The sequence below is a fragment of the Strigops habroptila genome, chromosome 3 (genome assembly GCF_004027225.2).
Source record: "Strigops habroptila isolate Jane chromosome 3, bStrHab1.2.pri, whole genome shotgun sequence".
Lineage (NCBI taxonomy): Eukaryota > Metazoa > Chordata > Aves > Psittaciformes > Psittacidae > Strigops > Strigops habroptila.
This window is the reverse complement of record NC_044279.2, coordinates 32,483,659-32,499,766: the sequence shown is the minus strand read 5'-3', so window position 1 is coordinate 32,499,766 and position 16,108 is coordinate 32,483,659. Positions and strand designations below refer to the sequence as shown.

General features: G+C 38.8%; 1 protein-coding gene across 2 annotated transcripts in view; it reads right to left on the bottom strand.

Annotated features, from left to right (window-relative positions):
* ANO6 (anoctamin 6) overlaps nucleotides 1-16,108 on the bottom strand; it is an 81,655-nt gene that overhangs the window by 17,063 nt on the left and 48,484 nt on the right. For both annotated transcript variants that reach the window (XM_030479861.1, XM_030479862.1), the window contains 11 exons: nucleotides 15,563-15,841; nucleotides 15,096-15,209; nucleotides 13,084-13,199; nucleotides 12,508-12,642; nucleotides 11,147-11,252; nucleotides 9,870-9,930; nucleotides 6,298-6,443; nucleotides 4,733-4,810; nucleotides 3,027-3,252; nucleotides 1,979-2,148; nucleotides 1,303-1,400 (listed from right to left, as the gene is read on the bottom strand). In XM_030479861.1, coding sequence (XP_030335721.1) covers nucleotides 1,303-1,400; nucleotides 1,979-2,148; nucleotides 3,027-3,252; nucleotides 4,733-4,810; nucleotides 6,298-6,443; nucleotides 9,870-9,930; nucleotides 11,147-11,252; nucleotides 12,508-12,642; nucleotides 13,084-13,199; nucleotides 15,096-15,209; nucleotides 15,563-15,841 — 1,529 coding nt within the window. The remainder of the gene's footprint in view (nucleotides 1-1,302; nucleotides 1,401-1,978; nucleotides 2,149-3,026; nucleotides 3,253-4,732; nucleotides 4,811-6,297; nucleotides 6,444-9,869; nucleotides 9,931-11,146; nucleotides 11,253-12,507; nucleotides 12,643-13,083; nucleotides 13,200-15,095; nucleotides 15,210-15,562; nucleotides 15,842-16,108) is intronic.

Here is a 16,108-nt window from a genome sequence, read left to right as displayed (position 1 = left end):
TGACTTTCTTGTCCTTCATGTGCCTGGAAACGGTTTCCAGGATTAGCTGCTCCTTCACCTTCCCAGGGATTGACGTGAGTCTGATCCTCCCATCTGAAAGGCTTGCATGAGAATTTAAGAAAACTGATAAATTGGCTGTAGCCATTTTCAGCAGTCAAATAACCATATTCAAAAACAGTGAGGTGGGAGCAAACGTCTATTAACAGAAAAAAACAAAACGGTTCTCTTTATACTTGCAGAGATGCAGAATGACAAGAACCAGATCTAGAAGTGATACTCAGCATTTTGACATCTAAATGTTACTTGTCACCTTAGGAAGTGAATTAACATTTCTGGTCAGATAAAGTTACTTCCTGTCCATAGAAGGAGAGTCACTTGTCTATTTTTGGAGCTGACATCTGCAAGCATGCTCAGTGTAAGGACTCTTCCCTAAGTAAAAGATGTTGAAAAGAAGGATGGGTCTATAGGCCCCTCCTGCAAGCAGCAGCATTTACGGAGCACTGGGGTCTGGAGGAACCATATCTCAGCAAAGCACCTTAGCCTCAACCCTAACAGTATTTATGGCGCACTTTGAAGTGGGGTCACAATGCAGCAAAGGAGCACAGTATGTGGGTTTGGAAGAACCACAGGCAGAGGGAATACAATGCTGTAGGCTGGTGCTTATGGCATTCAGGAGGGTGTGAGCCAACTGGGAGTTCCCTACTCCAAGCAACATAACAGCCATTGATCAGCATAATACAAAGAACAAGTTCTAGGAGAAGGAAATTAGTCCTGGATAGCATCTTAACCTAAATTAAAGGGAAGGCATGTGTGGTTAGCACTTTGCTTACTGTTTACATTAAAACATGACCTTCTAGAGACCTGCCTCACTCCATGAGAGCATACAGGCACTATGAACATCAAATACAACTGCAAAACTAAACGAGTTAAATTAGTAACTTATGCATGACTTCCAAAATCCCAATGTATAACAACGTATCATTCCACTCAACATTAAGCAACAATCTTTAATCTTTTCAGAGCTTCTATTGCCTCAGTTTTAAATATCCAACCTGAAACAAATTGAGTCTGATTTGCAGAGAAAGGAAGCATTTCTGATTAGTCAGAATGGTGGAGACAGGAGCTCAGAGCTACCAGACTGAAAATACACAGACTGTCTAAGAAGGCCCCAAAAGACTAGTCTTATTCTTTTAGAATACAATATATATCTATCAAATTTAGTGACCCAATGCCTGAACGCATCAAGCAAAACCATTATCTTTCAAATATGAAAAAGCAGATTACTTAATAGTTTGAACTTACGGAAGAAGCACTTCTTGAATGTTGTTCCAGATTGCTTTACCTCCTACTATGATGGCAAGCTGAGTTGTGAGTTCAAGGAGACATCCGCCTGGGTCACACTGAAGGTTGGGAGAGACATGAGACATTTCTGAAGCTGGGTAACTTTTCAGGCGTGAATGAAGTGTTTAAAATAGTGCATTCCTGGTTTATTATGATAAGATTTCTTAAAGCAATACAAGAAGACTATTTAGGCTAACCTTTCCAGTAAGGTATGCAAAAGCCAATTCCAGTCCACATATGGTCACATACGACATGTTGACAGGTCACTAGTGAAGGAGTGAAATACCAGGTGAAGCTATGCAGCTCTGTACTGTGCTATCACCAGATGAGTGTCACCCAGCAGAATAGGAATGCTTCTACTGATGTTCTCCCCTTCCCGTGAGTCAGTACACAGACTGTTGGACCATGGGAAAATGAGTTTGTCTGGGTACGTGCAATGCATTTCTAAGCCCAACTGGTTTCGTGTCATATTCTTTTATGCTAGGGATAACTAAGGAGGCAATTGGTTTAGGAGGCAGCTACTTTTTGAATCCTCATGTTAAATATGTACAGGTATGTTATACACTCCTAACTGCAGCAGAATACCTGCACTAATGGCTCCTGCTGTTTAAAAACAAACACTATCCTACCCTCTTACCTCTTCATTGCGATACTTTCCTAGCCAATAAACTGGATTTCCAGGGTGACCTACAAATTTGCCCTTAAAGAAGGCTATGTAGAAGCATGAAGAATAGTAGTTGACAAATTGAAACAAGAACATCTTTGTGGTCAGACTGTTTTCATAATCAGTTTGTGTCCTTGGAAGCTCTGCAATTTAAAAAAATAAAATAAAAACAAAAGCCAACCTACAAGTAATGTACAAGCTGCTTTAGAGCCTCAGCTGGAGAAGTGTATGCCTTATATTTCTTAATATGACTGAGAGCATTATAAATTAGATTGTACATAACCCCCAAGTACACTGTAACCATTATGCTAATTCTAAAACTATATGGGTTGTAATAAGTAAAGAACTTGTTCCCTGACAGTAGAGAAAAAGAACAAGCAGGAATGCTGATAACTCAGGGAAAAAACCCCACCCAAATCCAACACACTCAGGAAAGATGCAAATGTAACACTCTGAACTGATGAAACAGTATTAAATGAAACTATATTAAAATGCTGCACTACTCCACATAGCTACTTTAATGTCGATGGCCTGGATATAAAGAAGAATAATATTTGTGACTGTTTATCTATTTAATGACATGGGGAATGGTATCTAGCTTTGGAACAGTGACCTTATTTCATTTATTTACAAGAAAATAGCTATTTTCCCCATAAACAAAAGCTAATATAATTGAATGTGTTATGTGTTACTGATCTGTTTTCATAAAGCTTGGTTATTATAGTAATTTTCCTTGCTTTGTCTGTTTCACAAGCACAAAATGTAAGCAATTGATCTTTCATGCTGTCTATACAAGGAGTTTTCAGGCAAAGAGCTCATTGTCATATTTCTATGATATTGAGGAAATCTGTAAATTTCTAGATGGTATCGTGTGATTTCAGGATTGGAAAATCCTGAAACATGTAGTACAGGTGTTCATTTACTGAATTCTTATTACATATAAATGCTATTTTTCCGTTATTTTACCCCAAGTTTCTATCATCTGAGGAACAGCAGTAGCATACCAAAGTCAGTAGCATACCAAAGTCAGTAATCAGGATTGCCACTTTTTCATAGATGATGTTGAGAACCATAATGACTATAAAGCTGATGAGTGAAGCAGTTACTGAAGTGGCTGTCTGTGGAGTCAGGTACTTGCGGATTGCCTCTGTTCCACTAATGTGCTGTGACAACGTTGCAGAAAATGCCAGGAAAACCGAGAGCCTGTAGACAATGATTCCAATAACTGAAGCAATAATCAAAAGAATCTGCCAAGGAAACACAAGAAAGATGTTAATGTTGAACCACTGGCTTTAGGAAAAAGTGAGTTTGAAACTACTTTTTACAATAGGCAAAAGGAAACCAACTATGCGCCTGTCATTCCATTGCCAGAGGATGATCAAATATGGTAGAAAGCACTAAATATAGAATCCACCAAAGAAGCCTTTTTTTTTATGCGCTATAGTCAATATGCAGCAAAGAGATGCTCTGTTTTATGTCTAATAACAAGCTTTGTACTGATGCAAGCGAAGATAATGAGATGCGTAATCAAATCTTATGCCTCAAGGCATGTGATGGAAGAAATTTCCCTCTTTTAACATTGGGCTATTGGCATAGGATGGCAAATGTACTAGCAAGTCTGCACTGATTATGGAGGGGCCTGTACCTTCCTTCCACATGATAATATTACAGACTACAGAACCTCCAAAGGAATATACAAATTTTAGGTCAAGTCGTGTGACCTGCAGGAGTTGTAATAATGATCCACACACCCCATCTTGCTTGCCATCTCCTCTCTTTCTGCTTCTCTTCCTGCTTTTATTTCTTGCTACTTCTCCAGCTATTATTCAGATTGAGGTCCATAGAGCTGTGAATATTTTTTTCACTATCTCTGCAAACTGCCATGAATCCACCTGCCTCCCCTTACCCTGCACATAATGAGCGCAGTAACACAAATGATGAACCCAGACCAAACCTCTTCCCTTCAATCTGGGGTCCTGCGTATTTAAATCCAACAGTAAAGTATTCCTTCCTTTGTGTTACAGACGTGTTAACACTGAGGTTCCCCTGGCTGCCAGCCACCACTGTATCTCCTATCTCTCTCCTGCCATCTAGGACAAGATCTTTTCCAGCTGCTGTTTGTGCTACAGGCAAGAAGGACACGAAGCATGCTAAACACTGAGTTTTTCAAAGTGACCCCTCTGGGCATGATCACCATGTTATATATTGTTTCATGGGTGACTGGACTGCTTTGAAGTTTTAGTTGTAATTAAAGCAGGAGCTCTGCAAGATTAGAGAGCACCCAGATTTGCTCTGTGAAGTGAAACAAAAAACCTGAAAGAGGTCCAGGGCTGTGAGACGTGATATTGAAGCAAATGGCTGGAACAAGCAAGATAGAAACTGTCAAGGAGGAGAGTATATAAACCAAAATCTTTCCTCTACTTCCCCATCAAAAGCAAAGACATTTGTCTTAAAATAATGAGGGAAAAATCAGTGGACCACATTTGCAAGCATAACTCAGAAGCTACAGCTGCAGGATATTTTGATATGTATTTTCTATTGACTGTGTGCTAATGAGTATTCAGTGACTACTGCTACCTGCTTCATGTGGGTCTATACATTATGGGCGTGGTTTATGCATCAGATGGAAATCCATCTGAATCTGTTCCATTGTTACCTTTTGCTCAGTTCAGGATCTTTTTTTTCAGACACTTACTAGAGAAGTGAATTAAAAGAGAAGAACTTTACCCAGAAGATGACAGCACTCGTACAGAAGGTCATCCGTATGCACTTCCCACAGGCAGTGTATGGCACATGTTCTTCTTGCTGTAAAAGATTTAGAAACAGATCAAGGATGCACCCAAACTTTTCTTCTTTTTTTTTTTTTTTTTAATCTTTTTTTTGCATGCTTCAGTCCAACCCTTTCCTATAATAATGACAGAAGAAGGGAATGAAATCCCTGGTTTTGATTCCTTTCCTGCTTTGTTATCCTGGAAACTCACATTTATTCATGATTTCAAAAGTCTTGGCAGATTACAGGTGTCTTCTTGTTTGGTTTCTTTTTTTGCTGCCCATTCTAAGATAAAAATGACTTCCATAGAGGCTGAGTGTCCTCAGCTCTTACTGACTTCAGCTATGACAGGGCGCATAGCCCTTTTGAATGGACACATCCTTCTTGGCTGATCCAAGATCAAAGGCCACTGCCTTTCAAACTTCATTGGCTAAAACTAGCAGGCACTAAAATTTTGGTCCCCTATCTCTGCATTTCTCAATTCATCCCATAGGAACAATGGGATGGCTTTCCCAAGGAACTATCTACCTCAATACGGTGGTGTGAAAATTCACTGAATTTTTATAGGATCTCCGAGGATCAAAATAATTGTTTTTTAGCATATTCTTCACTCTTTGAACTGTCTGAAAGGAACTTTCCAACTATAACTTTATACATTGAAGGTTTATAAGCTTTTAAGCAGAAACAGTTTTTTTTTTGCAGTACAAGATATAAAAAGAAGATATGTATAGGATAGTTTCAACTATGGCAGTTAATTTTGAAACTTTTCAAGTGGCCTCTAATAAGCATTAGTATGATGTGGATGGAATGTGAAAGCAATGCAAATGCTCAGATAAATGCCAGAGTGATATATTGACAGAGAATAATAAAAAGTGAAGCTGAGCTGAAGTGAGCTACAAAACCTAAAGCTACTCAAAATGTATAATAGAGATCTAAACTAAGATCCTCATAAATATGAATCCTATTTCATTGAAATGAGGATTAGCCTTGTCCCTGTGAGTTTGCTGTTATTAATCATAATTGCATCCACATGCACTTAGCAACAATACCTATTTATACATGTTTCAAGGAGAAACATCTTGGATTAAAAAAAACTATCTTGGCACGATATATAATGTAACATCTTTCCCTCTATTTCACCCTTTTTTCCTAATGCAGTCTTAGGCAAAGATTGCAAATGCTCTATGATCTTGGCCTCTGGCAGTGACACTGGGGCATTTCTTGGGGAATTTAATAAAATAGACTTAGTGTCCTAAGCTGGGGATGATGCCTGCTTCTGTTTATTTATGACACAGGAACCTGAACAGTGCAAGCTCCTCAAACAGTTAACTACCTTCAGGTGCCTACAGTTAGGTGTAAATTCCTGCCCATGCATCTGTGCTTTATAAATTCACTATTTCCAGGCCACTGCTGATTTGCTATATAAATAGCAAAATTCCAGTCCAGAGTCACCATTTTCATTGTGTCCTCTCACAACATATCTGTTGCAGTAGCCATCAATAGTTATCAGAATATTTCTTACCTGTGTGATTTCATTCATTACTACATGAGTGCACCGAGCTTCATATTCTGGGCGAACTTGTTCTTCTTGCTCTAAGTACTCGACTGTATCCCATTCATACTCCAGTTCAGCCTGCCGTCGCTTCCAAAACTCCAAAAACAAAGTAACTATCCAGAAGACAGACAAAATGAACAATACCATGTGAGTACTGGACACTGCTTGACCCCCTGTGCTGTAACATTTGGCTTGGTTTTCCATAAAACTTTTCACAGACATGGCATAAACCCCCATGGCTAATTGGCTAATGCAATGGTGAAAATAACTGGATCTACTCCTTTATGCAATTACTGCTTCGGATATATAGGTACTTTAATAAGAAAAACCTGAGGTGAGCAGTGTTGTAAGTACATGCTAAAGGACGCATACACATTTATTTGCTTTCTGCCTAAGCATAGAGTATGAGAACTTTGGATTTTGTATTATAGACTGCTTTCGATAAAGTTTGTCACAGGATGCATATGAAAGCAAGTTGGTTGGATAGGTGAAGAGAAAATACTGGAGAGTGCAGGACATCTAGAAAAGAAAAACTCGGTATGCCAAAAATTGCAACAGGGAAAAACTTATGTTAATTCAGTCTGCAATATCTGTGTGGACAAATTATCTGTTTGCGGGTGACAAAAATCAACGATGGTTCAGGTAAAGCTGCTTAAACACAGATGTCCTTCCTCCTCTGCTAGCACCAATCTGAGGGGCTGCAAGACATGGAGCTTTGAAACTCTCTGGGCTGGGCCGTCAGTGTCCTTGGACAGTTCTCCCACAACTGGAAGCACTGGGGGACTGGGTACACAGATGCCTAAGTGGTACTGGCTAGACATGAATCCAGCCAAACTCATTACATTGTCCTGAGACACTATGTGGTAGGTCTGGCAGCAGAAGCAATGAGAGGCCCACTGAGAAGGCTGGGAGGTGCACATGATGATGGGTGTCAGTACCATGCTTTCCGGTACACCCGAATGCTTTAGTACTTAAAACAGTGCATTCTCAGATTAAACGAATGCTGTGGCTTTGCAGCACTACCTCCAGGAGGAGTTAGTATCCCATCACTGCACTTCTCATTGTCTGGGAGTAATTAACCCTAATAGTGGTCTTTGGACTTCATCCTGAATGATGAAACATCAATGGCATGCAGTTACAAGTCCAAACATTAAAGGTTATTTCCAAAATCAAGTGTGGTCAAAAACCCCCAAATTGAAGAACTGAAAAACCAGAAAACTCCATGGGCTGGGCTGTGACATGATGCTGGCATCTACACACAGGCAAAACTCCAGCAAACCCTCCTCCCCAGATTATTCAGGGGCCTCTTTCACAAGGACTTCTCAGCTACTTCATACTTAGAAGCATAAAGGCCATTCCAAGAAGTGGGCCAGAAGATCACATCCTGCAGAGTAAGAAGATTAGTTTCCCATAAACTTCTAACTGCTGCCCAGCCCGAATCACAGGAAGCTATACTGATTTGCTCCAGTTGCAAATCCAGCTGCTGCTGGAGACCCCCAAAGTGCAGAGCCTCCTTCTGTGATAGCTTTTCTGCTAACAGTGGAAGAAGGCCACATAACATGGGGACAGCCTTCAGCACCAGTAAAAAGAAAACTTCTACGAGCTAAAATCAGCCAGCAGCCAAGTTGTATCTTTCACAGCAGAGGAGCTGCTGCTGGATTTGACATTTTTCTTTTATCCTGAACCAGTGTTTTTTTTTTTTTAACAGTGGAAACAAATGACATTTCAGATTCAGGAGATGGGAGCACTAATTCCACCTCATGTTGGTAATTTGTGGTGTCTCCTTTCATGTGTCCCTCACCACTGCCATCCAGTATAGCCCAGGTATTCTGCATGTGTCAACAAGGACTGAAAAGAAATGCCTACGCTGGAGAGCATTTATTCGTTTAACTGATCTTGTTCAGGGACGCGATCAGTGATGGCAGCAAGTGAAGTGGAAGCTGCCAATCTAGTCATACCATCATGGGATAGGTGGCAGAAGTGTTGGTCCAGAGCAAACAGGTATAAAGGGCTAATGCCTGAGACCAGATTCCCTGGTGTTTTATGGTGCTTTAAGATCTTTGAAGGGAATACTCTAAAAAAGAAGAAATTATTAAAAGTGCATTGATGATAATGATGCAATAATATATCCAAAAATCTAATATTATTTTAATTGTTTTGGACCAGGATGTCTACGAAAGTATTAGAGGAAGATAAAAATTACAGCTGGAATTGCACCACAACCATGGGTCATTTGGATTCAGTACAATTTTGACTGAATTTCTGAATTTGACTGAATTTGTAATACAATTCACCTCTTTATATAGTGGAGTTATGACAAGAATACTAACAGACCTTGCAGCCATCACTATAACCATGCAGCTTAACTTTGTAATTATTAATCTTGAAACCATTCTTCAAAACAGGAAACACAATTTTAATTAAAAAGCAAATTGCAAATAAATTAACTATTTAGATGACAGAAGAAGATTACATTAGTATCAAACTTGTGATTTTCTTTTATATAGAGAATTTCCTGCTAGTATTTTGATTTTAGCATGTATTTTAAGGCAGTCTTCTTTTTGACGTTGTATGTTTCATCATTTATTTAAAGCAATAACTATTTGAAGCACTTTAGGGGGCGTTGGAACTAGATGATCTCTAAGGTCCCTTCCAACCCAAACTGTTGTAGGATTCTAGGATCATAGGAAAATAAAAATACGATGTGTTTTGCTGTCCTGGGTTCTGCTGTAACCGTTATTTTTCTCCTTCTTAGTAGTATAAAGTAAATGATGCATTCTTGTCAGCATACATATGAGTTTAAAATGTTACATGAGTTATTTAAAGTATCCTGTATACAGACCTAACACTGAACTTATTTTGGTAATTTCTGGATAAGACAATGCAATAAAAGCCAGTTAACAAAGTTGCTAATATGAACAAATGAAACCGTTTCTGGGAAAACGAACCTTGCCTAATCCCTTGAATACAGCACCACATGGTTTCACCCATGGGAAACATTCTGGTTTCAGATACATTTTCTCTGCTAAAAGATACATCTAGTGCTCTGTAACCACTAGTTACACTTATTACAGTCAGTTTCTTAAAACAAGACAGGAGGAAAAATTTCCTAGGAAATATAATAAATGACTATTTTCCAATTGCCTTGTGCAGTCTCACAGCTGTTAATAGGCACAGGCAGCTCCAAAACTCTTCAGAAAAATAACAGCTCCTCTGCCAGATATACTTAAGCATGTGGCTGGCTCCTGCTGCATGAACGTGCGGCAACTCTAGTAATTTCTCCTGGACTTTCCTCCAAGTCAAATGAAACAAAACAGACACTGAAGACCAACTTCAAGTTCGACAATTCTTTGTTTTCTTAGGATGCTAAGAAAGAGTTCCTGTGAATGTATGTATCTTCTCTTACATAGAACTACCTACTGATGAATTCCTGAGTGCTAGAAAATGAAGTTGTTACAAATTTATCCATGTTTTCTTGGCTGATGCTGGAGGCTTGGCCAAAATTAGAAGACAAACCACAGTTGTTGAAATCGACTTACCCCATATTCCCATAAATACTGCAAAAACCAGTGTTCCAAAGCTATCAAATATACAGAGTTTCTGGAAAAATGGAAAAGAAAAAAGGCTTAAAATATAATTGACCATTTTTTTTTCTTCTACACTGACCCAGAACAGAAACTGCCTACTGAACATGTTGATTTTTAGCTTTTACGTAGCTTAATAAACAGTCTTTATTGATCATGTTTCCTCAGTTTCTGTCAATGTACATCAACCTACAGTAAATTAAGGCAATTAAATGCAAAGCCGAGAATAAAAAATATAAGCCAAATATGCAGCAAGAGGATAGTAAAATGCTATCAAACTTCCTCCCATCTGTTGCACAGGAAGAGGAAAAGCAGTGCTTCTGGTCTGGGAACTCAGTATAGAGTTATGCATTTTTAATACATCCACAAAAAGGCAATGGACACATCTGGTTTTCATGAGCAGGATGACAACAAATCAAGCTAGTTAGTGAAAACACATTGTGATGAGGTACCTCTGTGGCCACAATTTGCCTTTTCTTTCCATCTTAGCCTTTTCCCTGTATTCTTATTTCTTTTACCCTTTAAATGCACTGAAGCAACACATTAAAGCTGGACAAAATATTTGTGGTAAATAGCTGAAAATTGCAGTTTTGAGAGTGACTGAATCTATGGAAAGGGATAACAAAAGGCTAACATTAGCCTAGTAAGATGAGGTAATGGAGAAAGCAAGCGAGGTTCCTCTAGTGAGGTTAGCCTCCTCCATGGCTAACAGGACATGGCTGTGTCACAGCTTCAGTCATGGCCAGCACCAGCCTCTCCTTGTAATCCATCTCCTCCTTGATAACACAGGTCAAATTCAAGGCACAGATCCAGATAACATCTTTGTGGACAGAAGGGGCAAAACATACTTTAAACATTTCCTTATCAAAATTGATCCACAGCTACTGAATCAAGACTTAAGTAATTGAATCTCCCCCCACCAAAATGAAGAAGTATCTCCAAATGAAACCAAAGTGTTTCAATTAAAAATCCACTGTAGTCCTGTATCAAATATTTGTGAAATAAAAAAACCAAACCACAAGAATTTCTTTCATCTTAGATCAAATTGGAGAAATTAATGTTGTTGTTTTTACTTTGCAAAGTTCAGTCGTTCTATCAAAAGGAACAACTACTTTCACAATTCTAGCAATTCTGCAGGATGTTAGTGGAGGAACAGCTTCTTTTTATATGCAGTAGTAAAGAAAGTGCAGCTAAACTTCAATAGTGTTTTTATAAGCTGTAAATGTAGTTACCTTGGATGATTCACAAGTGATGGTGAGGTTCCAGTAGGTACACACTTTATCACACTGAGGGCACATTATGATTTTACCTCCTATGTTGGGATCACATACTTCTTGGCTAAAAACAAAACTAGTCAGTCACTCGCCAACACTAAATCTTTTAGTCCTTTTTTTGCACACAAGGACAGTGCAATAATCTCAGGGAATTGAGAAATAATTTACCAGGGATCTGCACTCAAGAATTCCCCGCCCCAGCTCGGCAATACATCCCCATATCCATTCTTAGTCACCCCAAAAATGGATGACATAGGAGGAAAATAATTTCCATCCCTTGTACATAGTAGCAATTCTCAAAACTGCTCACATCAAAAACTAAAACCACTCTTCAAAGCTCTCACACTTCAATAGGAAACTCATGCTTGCATGCTCACACGTGCTACCATAGCAGGTCCGAGGTGAGAAGGAAAGGAACACTGCCTACCAGAGCATGGAATAGCTGCAGAACCAAAAGGGCTACCTAGTCCTTGTGGTCTTCTACAGAGGACCAGATTGGAAAACGTGCAGAGAGCTGCTAGGGTGATTCAAGAAATGGCAAATCTGTCTCTTAAGAGATGGCAAAAGAGTTGCCATCTAACTAGTGTGTGCTAACCCAGTATGGTGGAGGCTGAAAGGTGATGTAATTGCTTTCTATAAACACATCAATAGAGTAAACACCAGGAAGGGAGGCGAACTATTTAACTAAATGATAATACTGGCATAAGGCTAAATGGGTATAAATTGGCTACAGGAGTGCAGCTCTGGAACATCACTTCAACATATTTTCTAAAGATAAACATCCTTTCAGAAGAGGGTATACAGTGTGATGGTCTGTAGACGATTTGGCACAATGATGACCCCAGGGTCATTGTGCCACAGTTGAATTTGTCATATTCTGATGAGGGCTATGCATCATCACCCAATATACCCTGGGCAGCTGAAGCCCCCTGTGCTTGCTTTTTCTCTATGCTTCTCTCAAAATAGAGAAATTTTGGGGATTTTATCAAGGTCTTTCCAGAATTACCCCAGTGAAAATGATGTTATTGCTTCTGATTGTCACTCTTTTCTTTGTGTTTCTACACTAGGTGTGGTGAACCTAGTGCAAAATATAAATAAAATGAGGAAATAACAAACTCTCAGATGTGTATCAGTCTCATGGTCCGTGGATATCCATTACTTGTATTTTATGCCTTTACTTTCAAATCTAGAACTGTTGTTTTCAGGCCCTTTCATTTTGCCTCTTTTATTCTGCAGTGTCTTGCAAACCCTGCACAGTCCCCCTCTATAGGTGACTGATCAAAATTGCACAGGATATTAAAATAGCCCTGATCAGGTACCTCCATGTGCAGTTGTCCTTTGTCAGGCATCCATACAGAAAACAGCCAACTCCTACAATTGCAGCCATGATCAGCATGTTAGTGTAAAAACCCAGCCAAGCAAAGTAGATTCCAATTTTCTCTCCATAGTATTTCCTGTGGAGGGGAAAGGTTTGGGTTTTTTTTTTCTGAAATGAAAGTAAATTCACATTTCTGTTTCAAATGGCTCTTCATTTCATACATTTTGTATCAGCTCATATTGTCATATTCCTTAGGTTTAAAATTTGGGATTGCAGAAGTATTGCAGCTGGGTATTTTTGTCACCACTTTAATGCTTTTATAAGAGGATAGGAAAGGGGGAAAGAAAGGAAAAAGAGAGAAAAAGCACACCTTGCAAATAAAAAATTTAACTGGTTGCCTTTTCAGGAACTGGCTTATCATGAAACCGAGTTCAAAGTATGCTTCTGTGCATAAGCTGATACAGGTGTATGGATCTGTCCTCAGAACTGAGCAGTGTCTCTTTGACATCCCCAAAACAAGACCTGCTAAGTAAATTCATAGCTCCTGCTGCATTAGCCCAGCCTCAGTCACACCAACCTGATGAAATCCAGGGGCTGCAGTTTGAAAATGTTTTTGGGATGAGCCCATTCTCTGTAGAGAAGATATCGTTCACTTGGGCAGTTGGGATCGGTTGACAAATGCCTAAAACTAGACTGGAAAACAGAAAAAGTATGAGAAGAAGATACCATTAATCTAACCAGCACAGATCAGCTCTCACGTCTGCAGACCCTGTGGGTCTGGCCATGAAGCCAGAGCCTGGAACAGCCTTTTAGTCCAGCCTCACTGCAAGCCAGGAAAAGGAGCAGGAAAGCAGCTCTGGGAGAGCACCATACTTCAGGATAGAAGGTCAGAAAGGCACCAAAAGCTAAAGCAAACGCTTTACTTATGTGAGCTGAAAATAGCAGACTCGCCATTAAATTAAATCTAAGCACATGTCAGTGCCTTGGTGCTTAGGAATAGAAAACAGAAAAGGATCCATTCTAATTAGAGAACAGGACTAAATTAAAATGGATTTTAAGTAGCTTTAGCATGCTAACATCCTTTGCTTCAAAATAATACTGTACTGGAATGAAGGCTGGAAAGTCTGAGAGATAAATCCAGGGCTTCTAGTCTCTGTTTTAAATTTAAAAGAGAGTTCACATGGAGATAATCCTTGTGGTTTTTACTAGGTTATTTGAAAATCTATTTCAATAAAGCCTGTTTTATTTGAGGCAATTTTCCATTCTATATCTCTGATGCAACAAGATAAGTGACATTTGTAGAAATCTATCATCTAATCTTGATTTTCAGAGGAGCCATGATAAATAATTTTACTTGTATAAAAAGACAGTCAATAATTACTAGCCATACTGAGTCCAAATTCCCCATGCCATGATAGAAGTAGCCTGCAAGGCAGGTTTTAAATCTTTAAAAGGAAACCTTAAAATGGATAGCCATGAATGGTATTAATTCTATCCTGTAAAGCTTTGGGTTACTTACAAGAAACATGATTTGTCTTGATTCTGCTTAAAGATTTCCTTGAAATTCTTGTGGGCCTCCTGAATATTTTAAGCCAAGTCCATTAAGCCAAGTCCAAACACCTGAAGCAGCTACCATTCCTGACCTCCCATGTTCTCAACGTCTTCTCAATAGAACACACCTCGGACACAGAACTCATGGCTTTCATGGGGAGGAGGTATAGGGGGTGTGGGTGTATAATAAATTTAATGCAGAAAATCAACCCTCAGTCTTTGCTTGCTGTATCCCATTTGCAGCCTCACATGGAGTTTTTCCTTAGTCAAATACTCTGAAATCTGATTTTTTTTCTCCTTCATTTTCTTTTTCTGTTCTATTGCTAGCCTTTGTATACAAAACAATTTTCAGTATAACTTTCTTCTTGAAATGATGTAATTTGACACTTTTTAACGTGTCAGAAGTGTAGCTACAAAAGCCGTATTTCTTAATATTGCCAGGTGAAATCCAACCCTGTTAAGATTCTCTCTGCATGACTCTGACATCACCTGTGAGGTATTGGACTGGATGGACAGAGCCTTCCTACAGAAACCTGAGTCTCCCTGCACGTATCTTGCAGCGTTTGAGCACTGCGGGAGTGTTTCTCGCTGTGTGAGACTGTCACATATCCTAAGATGAGATTTGTAGTCTATCTCTTTATTAACAACGTTGATATTTGATAGGAACTTTAATACTGAAAAATTGAATTCTAAAAAAAGGGACAATGTTAAAAGTGATTCAGAACTGATGATACTGTGCATCATGGGAACTATCACTCAGGCCAGGCACTTTACTGAAGTACACCTCCCAGAGAATACAAGTTTAACAGTTCCTAAATTAAATATATTGTTTTTTCAGTTATGGAGCTACATTTTTAACCAACAGTGCTTTGAAAGAAAATCTCTTTAGCCAAACTCTGTCTTACTCTACTATGTGGACATAATGACCAGTCAAGGAGGAAGGCAATCAATAGTGCTTGCATTTTTCGATATAAACCCCACAGATATAGTTCAGACCTCTATTTCAAAATACATTTTAGTTTTAAGTACTGAACTTACGTCATGAAGGGGAAATGCTGCTTTGTAGATTCCAGTGTCCAGTAATTTGTTAATACCGAACTTTTTCACATTGTTTTTGGTTGCATATTCCACACGGGACAAGATAAAATGAACCTGAAATTGATAAAATATTTTTGTGTCTCTTGCAACTTGGAAGTGATCATAGCTATACCTGTCTCAACAGATAATCAGGTTAGGAAAGGGCAAGCAGTGCTGACAAAATTAATTGCATGGGGGATATGAACTATTCAAACCACTCCTTTAAATTCTGGTGGAACAGAAATGGAATAAATGTAAAGTATGTTTTCATTCTGGATTGTCCAAGCTGATTCATGAATGACACAGGACTACTGCATCCCAAATATTTCTAATTTTTTAGGATACTTTCATGAAGGTAATTGCACTGATTTGATTAAAGGAATTTTTTCTTTTTAAGATTAAATTCTAGAAATACTCCATGGACTTACAATTCGGCTTCTAGTTGCAGGATTGAAAAATGTGTCTTTGTCTTGGATATAAAAGTTGGACAAAAGCTCCTTTTGAAAAGGGGCAGTGAAAAACTCTTGCTCAGGTTTGATGATATTTTCATCCACTCTGAAGAGTCTGCTAAACCAGTTGAAAGCTGAGTCTCGGGTTTTCAGGTCATCGGGTTGCAGAGGCAATTTGATGTGCAGAACCTCAGCATATGTGCACAGCACTTCCCAAGGTGCATGCACTTTCACAAAAATAAGTTTTTCATCCAAAACCTGGAATGAAAGAATATTAAAAATATGTGTGCAAGAAAATGAAAGCAAAGGACTTTTCAGAACACTTCTTAAACTACCCAGAATTTTCTTTCTCTTTACAGCTCATAGATGACCTACTCAATGTTGCATTCTTTGTCCATCTTAGCAAATACATCATTGACTTCTGTAAAAACACTGACATGAGGTGGAAACACTTGAGCATATAGAGGCATATAAAGGTATATAAAAAAAAGACAGCTAAATGTTCCTTTAATGTATTGTTTACAT